This window comes from Ptychodera flava, chromosome 13 (genome assembly GCF_041260155.1).
Source record: "Ptychodera flava strain L36383 chromosome 13, AS_Pfla_20210202, whole genome shotgun sequence".
NCBI classification, from domain to species: Eukaryota; Metazoa; Hemichordata; class Enteropneusta; family Ptychoderidae; genus Ptychodera; species Ptychodera flava.
In genome coordinates, this window is record NC_091940.1 from 12,783,787 (window position 1) to 12,810,729 (window position 26,943).

The window sequence follows — 26,943 nt, forward strand, 5'->3', positions numbered from 1 at the left end:
TGCATGTACATATAGACATTTTGAGCAAAACCTGATTTATTCCAGACTGGAAAGGAGGACAACACAAATCACAGTTGTCTTCATGATAACTCTCTGGTCAATTTTTGCGCTATACTACATGGGTACATATTACAATATTACGTTATGGGATGTTAATTTATAACTGATTCAATTTGAATATTTTCATTTACTTAGTATGTATACACAAAACAGGATCCATGTTACTGGAGCAATAGACTCTCACTAAATTTTGACATATTTACGCTATAATGGACCTGTTATACCAAATGTATTCATGAACTACATTTACAGAAACATTGGACAAATTTGGAAAATAGTTCTCTTTGTGTGAAACTTAATGAAATATTGTAGAAATGTTACATACATATTTTTTCAGAATATTATTGAACTTTGTATATAGTTTTCAACATACTCAACATGAAATGAACTGAAAATCATAATGTACAATCAGTGACAAAATGGCTGCCTTCCAAAAAAGTGCCCATTTGATGATGTCTTTTCTACATAAAATACCATGCACACAAACGTGTTCTTCTTCTCTCACTACAGCTTATTCCATTGTTTGTTCTGAATTTAATCAGTAATATGTGCAAATATGCTGCATAAAAATGCTTTGTCATATTCAATGGACAGTAAAGAATCTGGCATCAGGCTCAGTTGTGACAAAGCATCTGCACTACATTTCAGTAAAGTTAGGCCGCGTTCAAAAAAAATGGTGAGGGGGGGGGGGGGCTGGAGGAATCGCGATTGAAATCTTATTTTTTTCAGATCCCCCCCCTCAATACCCTCAAAAATTTTCAAGTCCCCCCCCTCAATACCCTCAAAAATTTTCAAGTCCCCCCCCCAATTACCATATAGCCGCATATTTATTAGGAATGCACGCAGAGTAAAAAAAACATGTAATGTGTCGTTCTGCACGCAAATGTTCAACACTACCTCTTATCAGCAGGTTGTAGAGCCATATACCTAGGGCAAGTTCTTAAATTGATTCATTTTTAAATGCATCAGTGAACTTTTTGGATTTCTCAGTCTCAGCCGACTTGAGTTTATCCAACTCTGGCCAGTTCAATGGCACCAGCTGAAAAGCACACAAAATGACAATCATGAGAGAGTATGAAAATTGTGTATTCCTAGCTACGTTCAACCAAATTGTGAAAAAATGAGCACAGTGACCTACCAAAATTTTTTTTTCAAAAGTACAAGACACATACAACTTAGATGCCACTTATAAAATGTTTTACAAAATTGACAATACTGGAAGGTTAAAATATTCCATGAAATTAATGTTTTAATCTCAGAAATTTTGGGTGTAATAATGGCAAATTTGATAAAAAATAAAAGATTCCATTTAGTCACACATTTTTCCATTTAAATTAGAGTCTTTACTGTTCAAAGTTTTACTTTTGTGTTATTGGTACAATGAGATGAATGGTTTTATATATTAATTTTAAGTGATTTTAGAAAAACTGACTTTTCATCGTATATTTGTATAAGATCAATCATGGTGACCCCATCTTTTTTCTCTAATATTTGATTGTTCTCATATGCCAGAATTCAAAAATCCATGGTAACTGTTAGTCCCCTAGTCTTATATGTGTTGCTCTCTGGCTGGATCTTGTGTACAAGTAATTGTATGTTACACTGTCAATTGAGTGTCCATGACCGAAACTCTTCTTAAACTACATCAGAGTCAAGCTACATGTATCACTGTCACTGCCAGTATGTAGTAGCAGGGCAGTAGTTGTATTAACTTTATATTTTGACGATATTTTTGTTCAGTTTATACAATTGTGTTCTTGTTCTATTCCCTATAGAATGTTGAGCTATCCAGTATTCAGCTTGCCAACACAGCCTACGTGTACCCTGCATTTGCATCATTCAATTATCACCAATATTTAGACAAACGGGCTTTGTTGACAAACTGTATATTGTGTTTTTCAGCATGCTGTAGAGAGACACCAAGAAACTGTGTTTGATACATTGCATAGAAATATTGAAAAATTATCAACAGTTGTAGCTCCTGCCCCATTACAAGGCCAACTTGTTCTACGACAATTGAATGGCATTCATACATTTTTAGACTTTTTCGAGATTAAAGACATAAAAATGACAAAACGGTTCTAGATTTTGTTTAATTATTACTAACAATAGAACCATTGGACAACATCAAAATGGTGGGAGTCAAAATATTTTCAGGTCCCCCCCCCTATAGGCAGAGCAAAACTTTCAAGTCCCCCCCCTCGACTACCCCAAAAATTTTCGAATCCCCCCCCCCCCGAATTCCTCCAGCCCCCCCCCCCTCACCACTTTTTTTGAACGCGGCCTTAATGACAAAATCTGACGCATTCTGCACTTTACAAGATTCATCATTGAGAGGTATTCAATCACCAATTCTCTGCAACCATTACTCCTGCGCAGGTATATATTTGAACAGCCAATTTGACATTGGTTCCTAACTAAATTTGTTTAAATTTCTGTGAAAAATAGCCTTAAATTATTAAACTGTTATTACTGTTTCTGAAGCCAGACAAGAGGAGCCAAGAGGAATACATGTTTCTCTGATCAGAACCACTGTACATGTACCGAGAAAATGATGTCATCAAAAAGTACTTGTAAATTTGGGTGTGAATGCATACCTACAAATCGCACGGCTGTATACCATTCAGATTTGATGAACAATGATTAATGAGTCATGATCAGGGAAGCAAATTATACATGATACATTATCTATAATGCATATTGATTTCATGTATTCGTTATCACTCACTATAATATAGCCTTTTTTGAGAACATGTTAAGCAAATATAGACTTGTTTGGAATGTGGCATTTCTTGCTTTAACCATCATCCTGGTCATTTTGGCAAGAACTGATTAGTTTATCTACATCACTTTCAAATATTTGGATTTCTATGAGAGGTAGCAAACATATTTTGCACATTTTCATGACAATGTCATTAATAGATTCTTCGAACACCCGAGTTATTCAAAATTTCATTGTTTCATAGAAAATAAAGGTTTCATATTCCTCATTGACATACATGAACCAGTAGAACCACATGAATTGATAATTGCATGATATAGTTTCATTCCTAACCTTTTGCTTTGCTGTTGAGGAACTCTGTCAATCACATTTTCATGGACCTGGTACGCTTCCATGAACTTCTATTGAAATGTCCTGTTATTGTACATACTAATGTATCTTACATTACTCAGAACACAACTACATGTATCTGAAACCCAATACCACCGAGTTCTGCTAAAAGCTAGTCTTACTTAAGATTGACCCTCTGAGTAACTGGTGAATAGATATAAAAAGTCCCTTTATCCTGAAGTAGCTTGGGGTTGTTGTAAAGCGCATGAGTTCACAAGTTCTTACTTTGTGTGACATTGCGATGACCATAGACTGAGAACTAATGAAGAATGAATGTTCGCCTCCCACTCAGTAACTTTCTTTCTATACTGACCCTCTAGTGCAAATCAAATGGAAATAACCCCCTAACTAAATGAATCATATTTACAATGACCCTCTAACTGAATGTTTAACATTTGAAATGACCCTCTAACTTAATGAATCATATGTGAACCCCTAACTAAATGAATCATTCTCAGGTGGATCTTTTTCTTAAAATTACTACTGAATTGGACTGCAAGAGTTGAAGATTTTCAGCTCTGTCACGGGTATGCCATGATTCTAAACAGCTAGACTTTTGTAGGGTACATGAATCTCATTATAAGGTAAATAGGAGCAACGGCAAAAAGAGAATTGGTGTCTTTGGCATTCTTTGATGAATTTTGATGACAAATGCCGATTAACTGTCACTTTAGTTTCTGTGATCATGAAGAGTGTATTCTGTAAATGCAATTAAAATTGTTTATCCCCTTCTGATAACCTGAATTCCCTGATTGTGGGAAAGTTCTCTACATTTTCACAACACATGTACCTCCAGAGACTTGCTGTTAAACCAAAATTAATGACCAACACAAATCACCTTCCATTCATACATTTCAAATTGGCAAATTGGGCATAAACAATATTAATTTTTCCAATTGAAATAGCATATGCAAAAACTTCCTTTCAAGACAGATCAGTTGCACTGCAGTAATTACCACACAGATGCCTGAGGGATTTCCTTCTTCACGAATTAATACACAAATTTGCTTTCATTCCTACCTGGGTAAGATATTTCTAACTTCAATTACGAAAGTAAACCCATTTGTAACTTGAGCCATTTGTGACATAAATTACCACGATATTTTATGTAAACATTCAACTGTTCTTGTGCATTTATCATTGAATGGGAGCAAATGTACATATTTGGAATAAGGCCGGCTAATTACACGTATAAATGTCACTTAAAGGATACAAACCAGGGTGGTTGATTATTTTTAAATGGCCCTGAACCGATGCAGATGTTAATTTCTTTGACTGGTATATTTCACAATGGATTGAAAAGTGCTGCTCAATACCTTTTTTACCCTAACAAAAGAAAGAAAATGAAAACCAAGGCAATTTCTGATCACCAATCCCCTGCAAGAATAACCTTTAAAAAGATTTCAGTCAGTACCTACATTGTACTCAGCAAATATAAAGTCAATATCTCAGAGGGACTTAGTGCAGTGAAGTCAAAAAAGAGAAGGGCTGTCTTGAGTCTGAGAGAAAAATCTGAGATGAAAGTTGAGTCTTCTGCCATGTTTATCGACTCACATTCTCCCTGATTTGATTCTTTCCTCTAAAATTCAGAACAACAATACCCTACCATACCTGTATATCCTATTGCCGTCCCAATTAAAATCATGACTGGTCCCTGTTGGTCAAACTTTCAACAGCATATTCCTGGTCATTTATTATGAAATCTTATATCTACATCCGATCACTTTCAAACACACTTAAAACTGGCAATGACTAGTTTCATATAAAATATGGAAAAAAAGAATCAACTTAATAAGGAATTTTAGTTCATGATTGGATGACTGCTTGCAATTCTATCAGAAATCAACTCAGCTGTTAAAATGTTTACCTGAAACTTCAAAATTCACGAATTGCACAGGTAATGTTATCTGGTAGGATTTCTAGAAGATCATCTTCAAAGCACACCGGTAGTGTGATATGAGGGAAAGGGAACCTTGTTCTTTTTGATAAAATAGTTAGAATTGTACCGGTATATGGTAAACGATACACTGCAAGGAAGTCGAAATGCTGTGATTATTGAAATGTGATATGCATGCAGAGTCGGTACCAAGAAACTCTGTTGTAATATCAGAGCAATTTAAGATGAAGCTGAATGATCATGAGAATCTTGAAGAATACACACACAGTATCCAGAGGGCAAAAACCCAGCTAGAATATAACTGAAGGTGTACGGTGTTAAAATTGTAAAGTGCTCTTGACGTTTCAATACATGTCAGAGAATATATACGTACCCTATGGATGCACTACAATGGAAGTGACTGAGTACATTTAAATTGATAACCCCGAGTATATAGTGTAAAATTAGAAATGAAATTTACAAATATTTGAAGAATCTTCAATAACCTGGTAGGCAAAATGGTACAGCGTGTACTGGCAATGTACATGACTATTGTGTATACAGTATTTGTTGTTATTTTCATCACAAGCACCAAATTGAATATACAATCAAGTGTGCGTGATCAACAGTAATAGAGGAACAGGCAATAAAGGTTTTACCGGTCACCGTTCACTCGGCAACAGTCTATGCCTGTGAAAATGGCAACGCACTTGCCAATCACCGAGATGAAAACAAATGATCTGATTACCAGTTTAATAATGATTTTAATTAGAACACTTAATAGAACAGACATCCAGAACTTGAATCATGTTAACTGTGGCATCCGACAGTGATGACAGGGAGGTTGTAAGTGACATCAGTGTCTGCCATGCAGATTTGATTGTGACACTTCCTGTCATTAATTATACAGATCAGTGGGAGGATCATTAGCACATGTAGGAGGGAAGATTGCGAAGATTGTTATTACATGCATGAATCAGTTGCACACCTACATACACTTAAAACATACTGTATACCAGATACCATACTTTATACAACATCTTTTGCCTCAAGGAATCGTGATATGGTTTCAGCGAAAGTTACACAAAGACTTAAAGATTACACAAATTTTTCAGAAAAAAGGCAATCTTAAAATAACTTTCATGTGAGATACAGTATGATTTCCTTAAGCCCATTTCTTACATTGGAAAGTAAAAACAACAGACTTTCAGTGAATTACAAGTCAACATCTCCATTTGTCTATAAGGAATGATCACCACTTCATTTGATTGAGATTAAGCAAAGAATTTATGAAGCAACTGGTCAATGTCCACCATTGCTCGTCTCCACAGTGTGTGTACAGTACTTGTTAATGTAAATTTTGAGCCAACATGAATACATCCATACCAGCTTTATAATTTTATCAAGCATAGAAATACATGGACACAATGATTGATGTAATACAAATCACAGCATATCACCTGTGATGTCAAATGGACAGAGGTTCACATAATGAGATTGCCTGGGAAGGTGGGATTTTTCTGTCTGAGAAATCACAAATTTTCTGACATCAGCCTTGATGAAAGATTTCAGAAAGCATACTGTTACTCTCTTCCTCCCTAAAATACCTTCATGAGATAGAATATTTTGAAACCAATTGAAATACCTTTATGAAATAGAATATTCTAAAACCGATCAAAATACCTTTATGAGATGGAATATTTTAAAACCGATCATAATTTAAATTTGAATCCAACCGACCAGAGATCGGAGCAGCACTATACATTTTAACCATCTTCAAGCATGGATCAATGTTGTACAAGTGTTGAGAAATGGAATTAGGATACCGGAACTATAATATAACGTGTGTTTAGCATAATTGTATAATTACATACAAAAACATGCACACACCCCAATATACACAGGTTTATTCACTACATTCAATTATTTGTACAATTATTTGTGTTCAAACTCCTTTACAATTTACCAAGAAATTAAATTTAAGATAGAATGATAAAATCATATGAAGAGTAAAACAAGTTATATATGGTGTTACAGAAGAATACTTGAGGAAATAAGTCTAAACAGGAAAGGCTAATATTAGCTTTATTGCCAACTCCCACTCTCTACTTCACAAGCAATAAAATCTGTGGTTGCTGGCTTCTACCGATAAATACCTCATTTGGTATTTTGATACATTTTTTACTCATTTGTAGGTGTTTTCTTGAGTGGGTAGGCCAAGATTTTCAGAAATCACTTTTTGTTTTGAAAACAAAAATCGGTACTACTGAGGTACCGGTATGACCAAAATATCAATAATCAAAAGATAAAATATAAAATTAAGCATAAACAATAGAATGCATAATTGTGTTGTCTTCTTTCCTGCCTTAAACATCTGAGTTTAAACTAAGAAACCCAATGAACACTTGTAAAAGACAAGACAGCAGCTGGTGCATAGGTTCAACAAATTAGTGAAAACTGTGGTGCCATTTATACATAAGCTTTATCTAATGGCCAAGATGAATTTTAAACTTGAGGAAATCAAGGCAATAGAATTCAACAAAGCCATCAGTAATGTAACATGAGCCATTAACATCTGCAAATCAAGCTAAAATCCATACACATGTACATATTATACATTTACTTATCGCCAGCAAACTAGGACACGGCAGCCCTACCTACTTATAACTGTGACCTACAAACTCTGTGAATAGGTCAATTGTTATTATATCTGTGACAGTTAGTAAGTAATGTGAAGATAAACGAGATTTGAAACTCAACATTGAGAGAAAAACTATATACTTGCCAATTAATATATCTCTGAACACTCTTGCAATTTCATTGAATAGTTTTGAGATTACAATAGCAGGCAGGGTAAAGATCTCAGTCTGAAGTATAAATGGATTTGGGACTTTATATCGGATGTAAATGTCATAAAGCGGATATTACAATCTTTAATACTCAGTTCTGTCACTATAAAAATGCTCACAACAAAAATCAGCTCATGTAATTATTTCTAAGAGGCACAGTGAGGGACCGTGTCAGAGGCAAACCTGAATGAGACTGTACCCACACTGAACAAATTTACAAATATGTATAATTCTAGGGGGTCCACTTGTTTCAAGTAGAGGCGTACCACGCCCCGCCCCAGGACACGCCATTCTTTTTATTACCCACTGTTCTTTGGGGCACCCTTAGAGATTATGATATTAATGATCATGATACATTGTAATTCAGGAAGGGAAAGAAGCAGTAAAGATTTTTCAATACTAGATAAACGTACAAAAGTTATGCTGGCCTGCTCATTGCATGGTTGTCAAACCCCTGAAAATTAATCAACTCCAAAAGGGAAATAAAAATATGAATAATATAATCAGCGAACTGATTTGTTTAAAAGTACCCATGGCCAAAACATCTTGATTCATTGAGCTAGTTCAACAAGTCATTAATTAATTGATTAAAAAATAAATAATGAATTCGAAAAGAGAAATACAAATCTGAATAAACATAATCAGTAAACTCATTTGTTAAAATTACCTATGGCAAATGATGAACTTCAAACAATATTGTAAAGTCCTTTACCAGAGTTTCCATTTTTACAATAAGAAACCTTTGATCATCATTGAAGTTTAGAAAAATTTCTCAGCAATGCTCTCCTTGATAAAGATCTGTGACGTCAATATTATTACAATACAAGAAGTAATCAATGATATGATCTGTAACCTGCTTTCTGTTATAAATACTATGAGACACTGAGTACAAAATCGATTTTCTAAACACATGTACTGTACGTTTAATAAAATCGCTTATGCAGGTTTTTACCAATTTATTAAAGATCAAGTTTATTCATTCATTATATTTTGACAAAGGTGACAACAAACGTTTGTTGTTCATGGAGAAGAGATGATTACTTACAAATAAACTAATTTATACAACCATCAAATATTTTTGCAACGATGTGAACAGTCATGAAAAATAAATTTACAAGCATCTGACTGGTTTGTCTAGACCTCCATCATATCACATACAAATTTTTATATTTCTCATAGCAGTAAGGAAACCGTTCCCTATTAAAGCTGTTCCAGTTTATTTCATTACAACTTTCAAGTTTGATAATACCCAGACTAACTTTCCCTAAAAATATCCCTTTTTAGGCCAAAATGAAGAAAATATAGTTCAAGGATGTCAAAAATACTTTTTGGAAAAATACTAATTTCAAACCATGGCATAAAGTTAGCTGATCAAGTGTTGTACACTACTATGGTATAAAAGGAGGCAGAGAAAAGTTTCCCTTGAGAGTGGTTCGTTGATGAGGTCTGGAAATCTGAACTCTGGAAATATTGTGAGGAAAATAAATCCCATGAGTGTCAAAGCTGAGTAAAACAAAGATAACAAGGGTCATAGTCCTTCACCCCTAATAAACACTTCATTTGGACAAATTGGTTTACCCCATCATATCCTGCAATGAAGTTGAATGCGTGCAGGTTGAATAATTTGAATGACTCCACTTTGGTGGACGATGCGGTTTACATCACACTGATGTGACCAGACTACAAAGAAAATCTTAAAAGTTATGCTGGTATGAAACACATTCACTGGATCTAACAAACGATGGTGTTGACTTATTGTGGTATAACATACCATAAATGACTGTGACAAAATATTTTTGTAGACTTCTTGACTTTAAATACCAAGATATGACTATGCTTTACTGATTTGTTAATCAGTTAACAGTTGAAGAATCATCTCATTTTTTCAAGCCTGGTATATGTGAATTATATTCTGCTTTTCAGAAAAAATAAAAACTACATATAGGTAGATATAATGATATGTAATGGTGTTACAGTACATTGAATTAAAATATTCCCTCAAAAAAAGAATGGATGTCAAAATATATGAATATGGAACATTGGTATGATGTTATGACTTTACATTTTTCTCTGAAACATTTTCTGACACATATTGAGATCTTCAGGGAACATAACATAACCTGACCACTGAATATTCTCCTATATTTCAAAGATTGAATTTCTGAAATTTATCTGTAAAAATGCTGTGTTTCTGCACTCTTTTTCATTCAGAAAGTGGCCTTGAGACTCTATTCAACTTCCTTGCTCACAAGAGAAGAAGTTGAGATTACACGGTGTCAGAGTAGCGGTGCTATGCCCTGGAGCATGGTAAACACAGCACGCGGAATTGAGTCGATAATAATTCAATGCTAAACTGACAATTCCTGAGGGGAGGGGTGTTACACGTAGTGTTCATTTGAACAGCAACTTTATTGAAGGATAGGGGCCACAGGTTCACAAGGAGACGTGCGCTTGCCAAGGTTGCCAGAGATGAAAAAAATAAGGTCAAAATAGTGTTTCTGAGGTCCTCCAAAAGAAATGCATGGCTGTCACCTAATGTTTGATGGCTTTGATAAGCAACTCTAAGGCAGAAATACTGCCTCATAAATCTGTTCAAGACATATACTTCGCTGTGAATACATGTTACTTGTAACTTGTGGCAGCTGGACTATGTTTGAGCAATGTCTAATTGTATTGAAAATGGCTTTAATGTATGGTAATTCATTAATTTATTAAACAATCAAAGGTTATGGATTTACAAAGTACAGTGAACTGTATATTATTGAATGTGTATTTCATTGACCTTATTTCTACCGGTATACTTACAGAAAATAAAAATCCTGAAAATTGTATCCAGTGCAGAAATTTTATTTATGACTGAGTAAGTGAATTATTCAGTTTTATTATGCTTTTACCTTTAGTCAAAGAGGATGCGGGCCTTTGGAGGTTTATAGCTAAGTGGCATGCATTTGTGCTTGTACGTTAATTTTGAAATGCAGTGATTTGTGAGTCATCTATAGAAACATTTATTTAGTGCAATGAAGAGAACAGAAAACCACTGTTGTGGCTGAATTCATTGTAATCTAAAGAGTTCTAAACTTTGGTTGGACAGACAAACAGAGAAACTGGTGAGAAAGTGTTTAATGGAATTCTCACAATCCTTTTTTATTTAGATAAGAAACATCATCATCTCACCACTATGTTGCTATGGTGGTGTTGTAAATAATTTTCTCTGTAAAGATGGGCATTTGTATTATAGACCCTCAGATTTTTGTTTGTTTTAACAAGTTACTGAGTTCCATGGATGTACCATTATAACTACTGTCTGAACACTGCAATTGCCTACAAAAAGTTTTACACTTATACAGAGTGCGATGAAGACATGCAGACTGATCGAGTATGAAATTATACTTCACTATCTATGTACACATACCCAGTACATGTTTGATAATACAGCAAAATCAGCATTTAGCAACTTTTACTTTTTACTGGGTTATCATTGAGAAAATGGATGCAAGAACACAAATGCTTACACCTGGTACTTCATGTACTAGCAGGAAACCCTTCTATAAATTTTTGTTGTATTTTCAGTATGTTGGATTACTTGAACACTAGAAAATGTGATGTTATGATCCTTTTAAGTAGAGAATGTACTGAGGCAGCAGAAGTCAGGTCTGTAGATGTCAGAAGGATTTAACATGCTTTTTGAAATGCATCGATGCAAATCTGCATGTATTACAAAAGCCACCACAAAGCTGCCGAAACATTTGCAAGCAGTTATTAAACTCAATTACTCGCGATTCTATCAGAGCTTTTCAGAATGTGCGATGTCTTCCACAGAGGCAAATCGGCAAAGTGTGCTGATACCATGGAAACGATACGGCAGACAGGCAGCTATGTGACTTGGTGGCAATATTTGTCAAACCATATTTGTGCTGGCGATAATTGTAATATAAGCTAGTTTAGGCATGAACATCCCGTGTCCCCAGCAACCAATAGTAAAACCAAACTGCCTAATTTCCCGTCATCGTATGCAGGAGATGTAAATTGAATCAGCATCGCTGAAAATTATGCTACTTGTGCAATCCATTCAGACAGAGAGGAATAATTACACTGTAAGAATCCAATTACTTAGAGAAACTATCGAGCAGTTGTTTTTTCCTGGCTGCAAATGAACTGATATCCAACACAATAGTATCCAAGGGCTATTATTATCATAACTGTCCGACTTTTCCTCACTGCTTACATGTACATTCAAATTAAGGTCTCTCATGCAAATATTCCTTTCTGCTTGAGGTATCCCATCCTATTCCTGCAATGCAGAGTCCTGGGCACAAAATAATGGTCTGACACAAAACAATTCAGATAATATTCTAACGGAATATTATCTAATCTACTGAAAAAATATTCTGACAAATTACTTCTTGAGGAGAACAGAGTACAGTCCCAAATGCTTGCATCACTGCGTTCATTAGCTGGACAATGTCCGTGAGGGGTCCTACTAATTACTGCCCGTGACTGCCCGTAGCTGCCCGAGGACTGCCCGAGGAGCAAGTAGGCCAAATTTCGCCCATTTTAACACTAAGCCAATAGGTTGAACTTAAATCATGCCCAGCCAACCAAAAATATCATTGATTTGGTGTTTTCTGTAGCGGTTTTAGAACCCGAAACACGCCAGGCTTTCGACCAGAAAGACGTCCCCATCTTGCTTGTGAGATCATACCATTCAGTGCAAGGGGTGGTAGGCTGTCAGGCTGTACGCGCTCGGCGAGGTTATTGTGCCACCTCTCGGACTGAATGGTATGATCTCACTATCAAGCCTGCGACGTCCTTCAAGCCCGGCGTCTTCCGTGTTCCAAAACTGCCGGAGAAAACATCAGGTTAACGCCAAATCAATGATATTTTTGGTTGGCTGGGCATGATATAAATTGAACCTATTGGCCCAGTGTTAAAATGGGCGAAATTTGGCCAACTTTTTCCTCGGGCAGTGCTCGGGCAGTGCTCAGGCAGCTACGGGCAGTCACGGTCAGTAATTCTGGCAGGCTGATGCAAAAGAGGAATTCTCTATGGCATAAGCCTGCTGGACATACATGTAGTCCTGCTCACGGACATTGTCCAGCTGGTGAACGCCTGTGGCCTAGCTGCATGCCTTAATCAACTCTGAAGTGAAATAATTACATAAAATCTGGTCTTCATGGCATGTGCATCAATCCAATAAACTACCGGTACAGGTGTTATGCATTCATTTTCTAGATGAACATATACTAGCACCTTATGTTCCCTGTTCAGCAACAAATGCGATAACGTCAACATCGCCGACAATACCAGTAGCTGATCAACAAGACGTAATCTATCAGAATGATAAAAATTCCTTTCCTCCTCTTTTTAAATCACTCCATCATTAAATTTTACACTACATTTGAAAACGTCTAAATACCTCTCTATAGCCATACACTATGAAATACTCAGAAGTGTTGCTCAGTGATTAAACTCTGGAATAAAAAGGATGTGATATGTTCCACAGATTCAGTATGCCCAAGAGATCAGGTGCTGGCAGTACAAATAAACCAACGTGTACAAACGTGTACATGGAAGGACGTGCGCATCTGTGCACATGGTTTTGTTTGTACTGTGGTCAATTCAAATTCTGCGTTTAATCTATTTGTGACAAACTCTTGACCTTTTGGGATTTCTTGAACTTCAGACATAATACACTTCTAACACTTTTGCAATCTCACACAAAAGGTTATGAAGATGAGATGATTTCTAACCTAGTAAATCTTAATTTCAAAAAACACCAGTAGATATGATGAAATGAAAATGAATCATTGTTGCATATTATTCATTCTGTTGGGACTAAATCAATAACATGAAAACTTCTTTTAAGTTCCACTGTACTATTGTACAATCAGATAGTCATATAGGATACACGTAGTTATGGGGGTATGTCTACAAATGGTGTTTAAAGACTAAGCTTATTTGTAACAGCTGCAGCTCAATCTTAAAGTCCACAATTAACTATAAAGGTTGTATTTTCCACTGTTTTTGATCTGCTGCTGAACATAGTATCTCATTCTACTCCCCAAATCATGTAATAATGCCATGACTTCACGTCAACACAGCCTACATGTATGTGTCACATTGTATGTTACTGTTGAAAACTTAACTTTCGGCAGGACAGACCAGAATTCATTTGTTAAAAACTAACATTGCATTTTGTACACAAAGTGTCATGTCAGCCAGGTTTAGATTTTCAATTTTACCATGCCATACTCAATTCAAAGAAATGAGAAAATTAAGCTGTTTCATCAGAATTAAAACAATGAAAATGTTATCAAACGTTACTGGAAAATACATGTACTTTAATTTACCGTACACAAATCACAGTGGAATGGTACACTATAAAAATCTACACAAACAAATCGCGCTTTGATATCACTACGTGTATTTCATATAAATTCAGAGACTGTTACATATGCAAATTATCAACAACCCTTTTTTTGAATAGATTGCTCCATGACAACATGACAAGTTTCCATTTCTTGACATTATTAAATTTCGTCTAGATGTGCCGGGAATCTTTGCAACTTCAGCTGCTCAAGCTCTACTGACATTTGCTTTAATTTGACACAATAGGGATACTTGGCTTGGTGGTCGGATTTCCACAGTAGTATCTTATTCTGTTTTCTGAACACAGTTCCTGTTCTTGATAAAGGACAAATCCAACAAAATGACTGTGGACAGCAGTCATAAAACACTGAATCTCACCTTCAGTAGAATAGAAAAGAGGAAATTCATGTTTGATATTTCCTACTGTCTCTTTATTTCAACAGTGTTTAAGGCAATTTTATATTTATCATTGAGTTTGTATAAATTTTCAATTATCAAGACATCTTTTGTCCAAAGGAAATGGTGTATTGTGTGTTGATTATAAGCGCTACTAATGTTATATTTCTTCCACTGAAATATTCATGGTAAACAATATCAGTATTGTCCTATCATGGTAGATTGTAGAATATCTCATTTCAGTAGAAAACATAACCTTATCACAATATCACATCCTCTTCTTTACTGAAGAAGCAAAACAACTTGAAACCATATCAAATTTGACCCCAACACTCTCATACCTTTCCCAGCGTATAGACTCGCACACCACAGACAGCAGGAAAAAATAATCTTCTACTGTTTACGGTTCAACATCAAATTGCACCCATAGACTATGGAGCACTATATAAAGGTGATATTTCACTATTGAGGGATACGTAACAACACAGCTGTTAGTGACAACCATCTAAGCAGATCAAAATTGGTCATTTATTGCAGCTGGTGATTTGTCTGCTGAGGTTGTAGCTGCCGGTCAAGGCTCCATTGGCAGTAGTTTTGGCTGTATTTGAGAGTATTTGTGTCTCTGTGTGCAACACAGAGGGTTTTGCTTTCCTTCCAAAGCCAAGTCAAAGTGTTCAACTTGTCAACACAGACTGTATGCGTGTAATGTTCAATGTTATTGTTGACAACGGTTGATAATAATTTCAGTCCAGACAACAATTCATTCATGTATAGTCACATTGCATAGCATACACAATGCTATGTGTTGGCAAGGCTGACACTTCTTATAAGTACACTAAAGTTCATTAGGTGTCCTTGTTTGCTGTCCACGTGCTGGTAGGTTTTAAGAGAAAATTAAGAAAACAAACACAATGTTAACACTATTAGAAATAAAACATCATTTTTCCAAAAGAAACCAAAACAGACATACAGACACCATCGACTCACCATATAAGCTCTCTTTGGTATTTATACACATACCAAATATGAGCTCATAAAAAATGAGCTTATATATACACTTGTGTTTTTTGTCTGTGTTTGTTTTTTTCCTGGCTGGCTGGTAGGTTTTTCAAAAATCCAAGGATGGCAAACAAAGAATTTTCTTTAAATGGCCTTATCAAGAGTTAAAGCTTTTGTCCTTTCTCTACAAATACATTTTTATTCAGAAAATTTGTACTGATGTTCGTCTGTCCTGGATGGCTTCACTGCTGCTCCTGGAAACAACATTCCGTGAAACAGCCTACAAGAAGTAATTTGCATTTTGGATATCACAATGTAGACTGGACTTTATGCTGGATGATTGTTGCACTCTGGTTTGGACAATAACTGAGCAAAAAGTACATCAGATTCCAAGCTGTATCTATTATTCTTGAACGCAACACGTCTCTTCCTGGAAACAACCATGTTCTTCTGTGCTTCAGATAGTATCTGTGCATGCTGTGCACTACCTTATCATGCCAGTGAGAATTTCCGGCTGTGAAAACCTCCAACCGGGAAAATTTCACCCACGTCATGTGTACCTTTTTTCTTCACATAAAACTGTAGGGAGGCCCGTTAGTCATTCTTTGAATTTATATGAACGATCGCTCTTGACAGTCAGGGAAAACTGCAGACATTTTCAAATGTATCTACAACATTTGGAATTTCACAGGCGATTTGAAGTAATTACGTGAGGCACAGACTCTAAATGTCATCGTAGATAAGGTTGTCAAAATTCATGAGTATCTTATATGCTAGCATAAACAGGTCTTTCCTTGACCTAAATAGCAAAAGGGCTGGCCTTATTTTCCAACATCGAGAGAGAGAGAGAGAGAGAGAGAGAGAGAGAGAGAGAGAGAGAGAGAGAGGTACCCAAACAAAGGTAGGTCAGACTCAGGTGAGTACCGGTATATGTCATCGAGAAGACTGACAGATTGGTGAAATTAGAAACAACGTCAGTTACCTTTCTGCATATAAGATTAATTTACGATGACGTTCTATTTAATTTGAAGTAATTATACCTCATTTAGTTTGTCCTTGAAGTTATAAATGGGTCAATTAGTCATTATAATGAACTGTTCAAGACAGACTATCATTGAGAGTGACCCACTTCATGAGCTCTGGACGTGTTCATTATGAAATACAAGATCCCTGAAGGAGTGCCACTACTGTTGTTGTAGGAAAATTCAACACTTGAGTGGTTCACTTCCCCAGCAATTGTTCGCAATCACCTGTACTGGCAAAATAAAGCATCTGCTTTGTGAGTATTAAACGCTCACTCTTAATATCTGCATCAAATTATTATCATATTTCTTACTATTATCACCGATATGCTACGTACACTGCACGCCTTTGCAGTGAAATCGTCTTACAATGATGGATGTACTGGGAACTGCGGAAAAATGATTATCCTGGAGAGATGTTTTTGTTTAAGACTGGTGCCGATCTGGTTTGGTGATGAATATAGCATATTGGGTAGCGGGATAAGTAAACTAATAAAAACATGGAATATATTGATGAAAATTTACAGACAATAATAGATTGATACACGTGAAATTGATGATGATGATAAAATCTACCAAAACACTGTGTACACAATTGTACACATGTGAAGCAACAAATAACAGATATAAAACCTAATACCAGATTTATCATGATATCATGAGCACCTTTTGTTTGTAGATTCTTATTATTTCTTCAACTTTTGACTTCTGCAGTATATGTACATGCACATGCAATAAAGCATGCTTTATTCGATGGGACACATAACAAAGCATATTTTACACAGAGTTCTATGTGGCTTATAGTATCCAATCACACAACAACATGCATCTTGTTTTCTTTTCACTTTTCTGTGCAACTCAATATCTAAATCCATATCTAATGCTATATCAGCCCTGCTTCAGAGGAAGAAAAACACCATTATCATTAAGTATTAATCTTTGAGATTTACGCTGGCAATGAGAAGAAATCGACTTTGTTATGTATTCTCTTGGAAATTCACAGGCTGAATACCTTGAAAAGGGGAAGACGCCCGGCCTGCTTTGCATGTCGCCATGGCAACACGTCTTCTCACTCACTTGTGATAGGTTGGGCTCATTAGGAGAGAATTTTGAGATAAGTTGCGGCGTCGTCAAGGGGATTCTCGTACAATGCTTGATCCAACAACTGCTTGTGAAAACTAGCAGTGAGCTGATTTGAAATCAAGATTTGTAAACACCTGAATCTGATAAAAAGCTTTGGAAATTTCCCCAAGGTAAACAGATGCCGCGGTTTCTCCATGCAGTTTTGTACGTTATGTTAACATGAAAACAGCTGCATTTCTTGTTATTTTCTTGTGTTCCTTGTATCGTTTTTCTTTATTCCTTTGTATGGCAAGTCAATGCTTTGGTAAAGACATATACTTTATAATGCATAGTTTTGCCATGGTATAACATGTACGGTATTCATGCAGGAAATATACGTTTATCTGTACATACCACGCCAGTGCAAATCATATGCAAATATCAAACACTGACAAGCCTGTGTTCTTGCTCTACGTTATTTTGCTTACATTTCTAATTTCAGGAAAAACCTTGCTGAGGCAGTACTTAAAAAGTACAGAAATAATAAATATTGAAGTACTGGTATGATACCTTAGATTGGTGATAAATTGCTCACTTGACACTAACGTAAAAAATAGGGTGATTTGGTGAAACAAGCACAGAAAATTGTAAAAATGTACAAATTAGGGACGTATAAATCAGAAACAGAAATCCAATCTTTCTTACTTATAACATTCATACAGCTTTTTCAAAATTAGCAACAGCTGATTATACCGGTACATCCATATATAAACTCCTGACAATCTAGCGGCTTACATCAAAGTATGGATTCACAAGGTGTTAGGAATTTGGAAAAATGTAAAACTACAAACTGGCTAAATATATCCAGACAAAACAACTGTTTTGGAAAATGTCAAAATAAAAAAGCCCATCCACTTTGCACAGGCAGTGTATACCGATGCCATTGTGTATTGCTCTAAGGACTGGTAGTTCTGCGGGCCACTGCACAGATACCTATATTTAATACGTGATTACATACAACTGCGTGGATACTTTTCGAGATTCAGTTGCTATTATACCGGTGCTACAGAAACTGTAGGTTTTAAGAACGACAAAAATACCATGCATGTGTGTAAGTGTTTGCAGGTCGACATTACTTCTACTAAATTCTCAGTTCATATTTCATGGATAAGTGCACACTTTGATAAGCTGCTCTCAGCTGAGGCAATTTACATGTACGTTGGTTATTTTTGCTTCAAACACATAAATCATTCGCATCATACTACTCATACAGAGATCAATGCAGAGTAGAACGTTGAGTTAAATTCACTCTAAAGCTTTGATGCTGGTTCACTTGTACTTTATACGACAGCTCTTTGAATACCTTTGTGAAATAACATCTTAAAATAAAACGACATTACATCATGATAAAATCTACCCTGAATTTTAAAATACAATTTTTTCAACAATCAATATTTCAAAAGAATTTTCCTTCAGAAGATGACCATCAAATACATTCACGTGATACCCCGTGAAAAATACCAAAATTGGAAAACGGATACCATAGCTACTTTGAGATAAAAAGTTCAATGAGTTCCATCAGAGGCAATATGAAAACGTTTTTATTAACCCTTTCACTTAAATTTAAAGTAAATGGATACGTTTTAACAAAATGCTCTCCTTCATGAACACATGCTGACACTGCGCATTGTACACCAACATAAACTTTCATTCAAAAACATCACAGTCTTTTTGCAGTCCTCTTTTTCATGAAATGCTCATCTGTTGTTGCAGTAATTTTTTTCAAAAGGGAACAGCTTACAATACTGCAACGTAGGCAAAGAATTACTGTGTAGAAACATGCGTTTTCAATATTTTGAATGTCACTTTTATAAAGATATTTCAATAGATGACCTTTGTTTTGTGATTTCCAGATGTTTAACCACCGTAACTTATGCAGACCAGGAAATGAACATGACCTTCATGGTTATAAATAACTAAATCAACAAAATAGTAACACCTTGATAGTCACTAATTGGATTTGTCAAATTCAAATTTTTTAAACTAAAATATGTATGTGAGACTGTGCTCTTCATATTTGTTACAAATGCTGGTATATTAAGTCTATATATTATTCAAAAACTCAACTTCAATGTTGCAGACTTCCATGCTGTGAGTATAGAGCAGTTCAATTTGTTCTGAACAGACTGCGATATGCATGGCAATACAGAATTCTACAAGGACATTAAAGCAATGCATACCTTATGTCCAGTGTTCCCGCTAAGGCTTATTTGCGCGCTAATTGCGCAGTGTCTCCGACTGCTCTTGCAGTGAAATTTCATGTTTTGCGCAACTTTAGTCTATCATTTCAATCGGTATTAGTATTGGAAACAATAACTCCGAGCGAAATGTGCGATCTCAGCGTAGATTTTACTTCCGCTTTTCGAGTTTAGCGCCCGTTAGCGTTAGCATATACATGAACGGACCCAGCTGTGAGGCAATCAGGTGTATCTCAAGTTGCGCACCCTCTCGAAACCTCAGAGGGAACACTGCTTATGTCAACAGCGATAATGACATGCTGTAATAACAATAAAAATTACTTCTCACTGCATTCTTAGGTGCCAACAAAGCTATTCTCGGTAGCTGTAATCCGTAAATAAGCGTGTGTAATACATTAAACATGTAATCCTTCAGAGGCATTCTTTTCCTGTGTTTGTGAATGACTAAATTTTTAGCAGTCTTCTGATCTGTACAGTATTAACCCTTTTCCTGCCAGACAGTATCACTTCCCCATCAGCCGAGTCAGTAAAAAGTGGTATTGAGCCAAAACATGACGTGTTTTCACCCACTTGGCTTGGTATGTTATAGCATCTTTAGTAAAAAAAAATCAAGTTTACAGTATTTATGTTTTCAACAGCCTTCAAATGTACAGTATTATGTTAAAATACACCATATGGAATATGTTGTGTTTCATTAATTTTAACCATCTTGACCTGATGGTGAAATATGGACTTGGCAGGAAAAGGGTTAATATAAACAATCTTTGAGGTTTCTCACTGGTTTAACTTTAATCTCACCATATTGTCAACGATGTGCTAGTGCTTACGTATTTACTGAAAAAAACTGGGCGCATGAAAAAGCTGTTCATAAATCAGCAAAAACCAGCTAATATTCACCATGATACTTTCATAATGCTGGCACATGTCTTTTTCCCCTTTAATAATATTAATATTATGAAGTTATCTTGCAGTGAAATTTCAAATACTTCCTTATTAATTCATATTTCATCATTGATTTGTATATTCACTTATCTGACAGCTGCATGTATGCAAGTCCCTGGTTTAATACGATGACTAAAAATGGTTGGCAGTATGTACAAGTAACTGCATATTGGATAAACACACATGTACTGTACATGATGACAAGTAACTCTCAAGATTAGCTTCACTTCAAATACGTAATTGCTTACAAAATAGCTTAAATTATATCAGATGAATGCATTCTTGCGATACAATCATCACTAAAACATTACTGTAGGTGTATGAACAAGACTAGTGTTTCTGTTTCTATAAGAATGGTAAAAAGAATTTTCTCGTAGACTGTTAATGTTTTATTTCCATGACTACATCATCTGATATGCCAAATCCCATGTCTATATATGTATCTTTCAGCCCTACAGTCAGATCTGCATGCTGGAAATCCGTGTCTCCTATCATCTCAATATTTTAAGTCTCAGAATGGAGAAATAATATAATCTCTTTACAGGATGATGCAGATGTAAGCAATAATGAAGCCTCCATTTCTTTGTAAATATAATATGAATGTTCCATTTTTTCAACCTCACTTAGGTACAAGTCACATTTGACTGTTCTTAACATTGAAGCTAAATTTAGCCAATCAATGTTGTTCGTCAAATGTTTTATTTCCCAGATCTTTTGAATTCTGATGATGGAGCTGTGTAATCCACACGGTCAGCAAGCTTGTTTTAAACTTGCAATGAAACATTTTTTGCAAGATACAAAATAGTAAAGATAGTGAAATGCTGTGACCTTAAAGCAGGTCACGTCACTTTCAAAATAAATATTACACCGAGTCCGCCCTTACCCTTTGATAAGGTCAATCCATTATCAAGGCCTTTAACACTCGAGAAAATATATTATTTACAAGATCTTTGCTTGGCTGTGATTTTCTTTCCAACTAATGACTGGTGTAACCTGGTTTTTTTTCCACTGCACCATAAGCATACAGCTACAAGTATAGCACCAGTCAAATGACATTGATAATATGTTCTTTGACAATCCTCTGAGCTTATTGATTCCCGTGGGAAAGCGTTGGCTGTATGTGATGAGGGATTTAAATATGGCATCGGATTGCTCAATGCAGGTGCCTGTAACAATAGCTCAACAATGTCGATATTTAAGTTTCCCCACACCTTAAAATTTTCCTGTCTTCCAATCAATCTTATAATCTCCAATTTTCATTAATATTAATCATTGAAAAGATGATTTTTTCCCCCTAAGAAAAAAGCCAACTACACTTATGTATGCAATATTCAGCCTCAGGGATGTAGAAAATAGCCGGCAGCTGGCGAAAACAACTGGCTGAGAGCTAAAATTTGCCTGCTGTGAAAATTTAGTTTTTTTGGTAAAAAAATCAGGACATTTTGCACAAACTTAATGTGCACATATATTACTTGTAACCGCCTGTAGTTTTACTTTTGCCACCTGTAACCAAAATTTCCTACATTCTTGAGTATTTACTTGAGAAATTGTCAAAAACAACGCCCACAGTGGAAATCACAAATTTGCCTTTACTTGCTTTCTGTGAAATACCCAGTTACAGTACAGTTCACAAATTTAAATCAAAATGATGAATTACTTTGACTAAGAGGACAGCAAGGGGCAATAAACAGAAACTGTTCATTGAACTTTTGGAACAAAAATGAATTACCCCAATGCTTTAGTTTCATGCTGGCTAATATACACAGAATATTGTTCTACAAGTACTCTGCATCATATGGAGTACTTGTACTGAAACTGTAAATTTTGTCAGAAATTACTGAAGCACATGAGTTGAAATGGAAGACCATGAATTGACTACCCTGCTGTGATACGTTATTAAAATCTTGAAGATGATAAAATACATATGATTTGCCAAAATGTGGCATCACGGTTAGTGTTCCACATGTAAAAGACGACTTCACTGAACTACCGCTTTATATATTTTGATTTACTTGGACTTATCAAACATACGAAGTGATATATAAAACACATTGTAATTTTCAACATAAGCGTATGGTGTGAACATCTGTGCACTATTAAAAAATTCCAGCGTTGTCCATCCTTTACTGTTAAAAAATATGTCAGAAGTTGATGGAAAATTGAAGATCTTATTAAAATTGATATAGAAATATCATTACCCTTGAAAGTTCTATTTATACTCTTAACGTGCCATAAATTCTAATACTTACAATAATATCTTTATAACACCCCCATATCTCAGATTATCCAGTTAGCAGTATTTTGTAAAAGCCGATTTCATAACGAACAAGAAAACTTTTCTGCTATTTTTAACAGCGAGAAAAATACATGATTTATTGCATTTGGAAAATTGTTATTTTCGTAATTTCTTCAAACGAAATAATCCCTGACTATTTAGAACGGTGCTATTAATAGCGTCACACGTGTCCCGAATCACTCTATAAACTGTATAGGACAGAATATCGCTGGAAAGCGCAAAAATCATCCTTAGCGCGGCGGTACCGCCTGCGGCTGCCGGTGTCGATGCACGAGAGATGCATACAGGTCACTGCAGGTGATCGTAACATCACCAATAAAATTAACACCGGGAAAATCTTCCCTATCGTCGACATATGATGAGATCAGGAAATTATCTAATCTTTACTTTTGTATAGTGTACACAATGAAGCCATACGTACCCGATCTCGTATCGAAAGCGACGACAAAGATCGCGACGATCTGATCCTGCTCCGTGAGATCACATACAGAGTTGCTGGCGCTGATGTTAATAGTATCATCCTGGTCGTTTTGGCCCGTCCCGACAACCGGTACGGCAAGTCCTGCCTCCTGCATGTACAATTCCTTGATTTTCTCTCGAGGGTCATTGTATTCAATTGGTGGTTCCTCTTCTATATTCACTAAAAGCGGTGCTTTATCATTGATGTCCGCCATCTTTCGTACAGTTGGATTTCGTCAAATGACACTCAAACACATACGCTTGAGTACTGACCTTTGACTTTTAATCAAGTTGGAGGGCGCGCTTCCTCAAACGGGACAGCAACAATGTGCACTGCAAACTGCACTTTCTGAACACTGTGCTCACATCATCAGCCAACGCAGAGTGTGGCTAATGTTGTTGCGCTGCCGAAAGGTACGCTATTTCTCTTGTAATATTGTTGAAAGTTTCGCCATTTGACATCTCCAGTCATGGCTGCTACCGAAACTCAGTATGAACTCCAACCCCAGATCCATTGGGGACTGGACCCGGTCTACAGTTCGTATGCCAAGATGTACATCAAAGACGTCCTCGAAATGCCCGAATATCCACAATTTCAGGGTGCCTTTGCCTACAAAAACCACCCTATTTTGAAAGTTGACGTCACTGGGTTGATCGTGAAAGTTGTGGAAAAACCGTCGCTGTTCTACTTATGCGTCGATGACTCCACGGGAGTCATTGGTTGCACCTGCTGGAAGCCGAAGGATCTTGGGGAACCGACCAGTGCGAATGCAGGATGTCAAAGCGGTGACAGGGAAAGCGCGAAGACCTCGGACATTTTGCAGGAACTTGAGGAGTTGGCCGAAAAAAGTAAACCCAAGCGATTTAATCTGGGAGATTTCCTTCATGTAAGAGGTCGAATTAAAACATTTCGGGGACGAAGAGAGATAAGTGCATCATATTATGCTAAATATGAAGGCGCACATGGGGGCAATGCTGAAATAGTCCGAATGTTCGAACTTCCAAATATCTATAGATCCATTTACAACAAACCCTTCACCTTGCCAGAACGACTGGCTGCAGAGATTGAAGCAATCAGGGAGGAACAGATATCAGGGCTGAAGACAGAGGGCAGACTTGTCCAAGAATTGATGGATAGACTGCAAGACTTTCTCAAAGACAGAGACATAAAAACTTTCAGTTTGCAAGATTTGCAGACTATCCCTGAATTTATGGACATTGCACGGATGCCATGTAGGGAGTTTCATTCCAGAGATGCGTCTCCGGAGAAGGTGCCAGCCAAACAGATCCACAGCATATTTAAAAAGGCTGTAGAGGGAATGGAAGAGACCGGTATCGTCTTCAGGAAGGAAGGCCCGGAAGGGCTGTTTGCAGTTGTGTGTCAGTCTGAAAACTTGGAGAACGCCATCCTGTCCATACTGCAGAGAGATTCTAAAAAGGCAAAGTTTGCAGAGAAAGGATGCCACTACATGCACCTGATGGACTGCCTTCGCAACACAGAGCAGTTCAGACGAATCGGTTTGCAGACTGTTCTGCAGGCATTAGATAGACTTGAATGCCAGAGTAGCATAATCAGCTGCACTCGTAGACACTACATAGCATTTTCATGATAGTTGTAAGCTATCAGTTCCTATCACTGAGTGTACTCTCATACTTTTGAGATTTCTGAACTCTTTGAGTCGATTTAGGGACTTCCTGACATTTTCTTCCCTCAAGGAAACTCTTTTGAGTCACTTGGTATGGCAAATTAGCTTAATTCACACTTGTGCACATCAAGCCAAACGCAGAAATGAAATGCATTAGTCGGTGTAAGCAACTAGCAAGTATGCATTATTAGTTCGATTTTATTGTCAGGGAATTTTCTTGAAGAGAGTTTGAGCTTTTCGCATAGTTGCAGGTAGTGTTACAGGGACAGCCAGTCATACCAGAAATACTGAACCAACCGAGGGAGAGTGTGAGTGCCAAGACTATTGCAAAACTGAGTGTTGAGAGAAAAACCAACCGGGTCAATCTCATATGATCTTTACTTGTAAAATCAAGATTAGTCTGCAAGTTGGTGGAATTGTCTGTTTTTCTGTCAATACACACACACAGTTTTTAAACACTGTAGAAATACTGGTGAGATAGAGCCAAGTAATAAAATGCATGTTGAATTTCCATGATGTGTGTCATTGATTCTGTCCTGTTACTGACAGCTCCAATTTGAAGAAAATCCATATATCTTACATTATGAATCGCTATCGTTGATTCAAATAAAGAACTTGTCACAAACTGTCTTTTGGACTTTCTTTGTAATCTTTGTAACAGGATGAGTTGGCCTAGTAAAATACAAGTATGACTTTCACTATTTCCTTTGATCTCAGACAATACCGCAAAACTTCAAACAGAATGGAGTTCCAGCAATGGGGGATACAGGCATTCTGTCTCAACTTTCCAATGAATGTCCATGGAACATTGTCATTGAAATTCACACAACTATTGCCTAGTTGTGTGAGTGTTTTTGAAACACAGTCAATCCACCACTGTCAAGGACTGGGAATAAGCTGTGTGTTGCAAGTGCTGATGAAATTTAAAAAGAAAAGTTTTGAAATAAGAACTCTTGGTGGCGCCATGACAGGACATGCGATTTGTTCAATGATTTATTGCAGCGTGGGTTATTAAACTCTGATACATAGTAGTGTTTTTGCAGATGTTAAAACTGCTCAACCAGACGTCAGAAGAGTATTTCTGTACTGGGGATGGCAATTGTATGAAGTTACTACGTGCACATGGGGCATGGTTTTCTTATAAATTGATACAGATTCTTCTCAATCATAGTCTTGAATTGGGTGTCTACTATGATTCATCTGTGATTGTTCCGTCACAAACCATTCAATCTTGGACTAAAATGGGTTAATAATTTGTGCAATAAGCCACACATTCCCATCACATACCTGTATGTGAAAGGCGGGGGTGGTTAGGGTGCAGCAAATTTAAACACTCGAACAAAGCACTGACAGAATTCTTATCACAATTGCTCAATCAGTAACCATGTCCTTGTTCATGTTGTTGCTCATTACAGAATGGACAAACTTGTCGAAAAAACATTTTTAAGTTTTAACAATGACTTTACGCATAAACTGTCAGGAAATTATGGGGTTTACAGTTGTCAGGGATGATATACGGGTAAGAAAGAAAACGTCATGTAACATCTGTTATCTACCAAGACTACATGAGGAAATATCTCTTTTGGCCTAAAGATGA

General features: G+C 36.4%; 2 protein-coding genes across 2 annotated transcripts in view; one reads left to right on the top strand and one right to left on the bottom strand.

Annotated features, from left to right (window-relative positions):
- The window catches only part of LOC139147455 (DENN domain-containing protein 11-like), a 44,944-nt gene extending 20,981 nt beyond the window's left edge, over positions 1-23,963 (bottom strand). The window contains exon 1 of the mRNA XM_070718561.1: positions 23,663-23,963. Coding sequence (XP_070574662.1) covers positions 23,663-23,915 — 253 coding nt within the window. The 5' untranslated portion in view covers positions 23,916-23,963. The remainder of the gene's footprint in view (positions 1-23,662) is intronic.
- Positions 23,964-24,006: 43 nt separating this feature from the next.
- LOC139147456 (CST complex subunit STN1-like) lies at positions 24,007-25,857 on the top strand. Its single transcript, XM_070718562.1, has one exon. The coding sequence runs from the start codon at positions 24,171-24,173 to the stop codon at positions 25,308-25,310; it is 1,140 nt and encodes a 379-aa protein (XP_070574663.1). The 5' UTR covers positions 24,007-24,170; the 3' UTR covers positions 25,311-25,857.
- Positions 25,858-26,943: the final 1,086 nt, after the last annotated feature.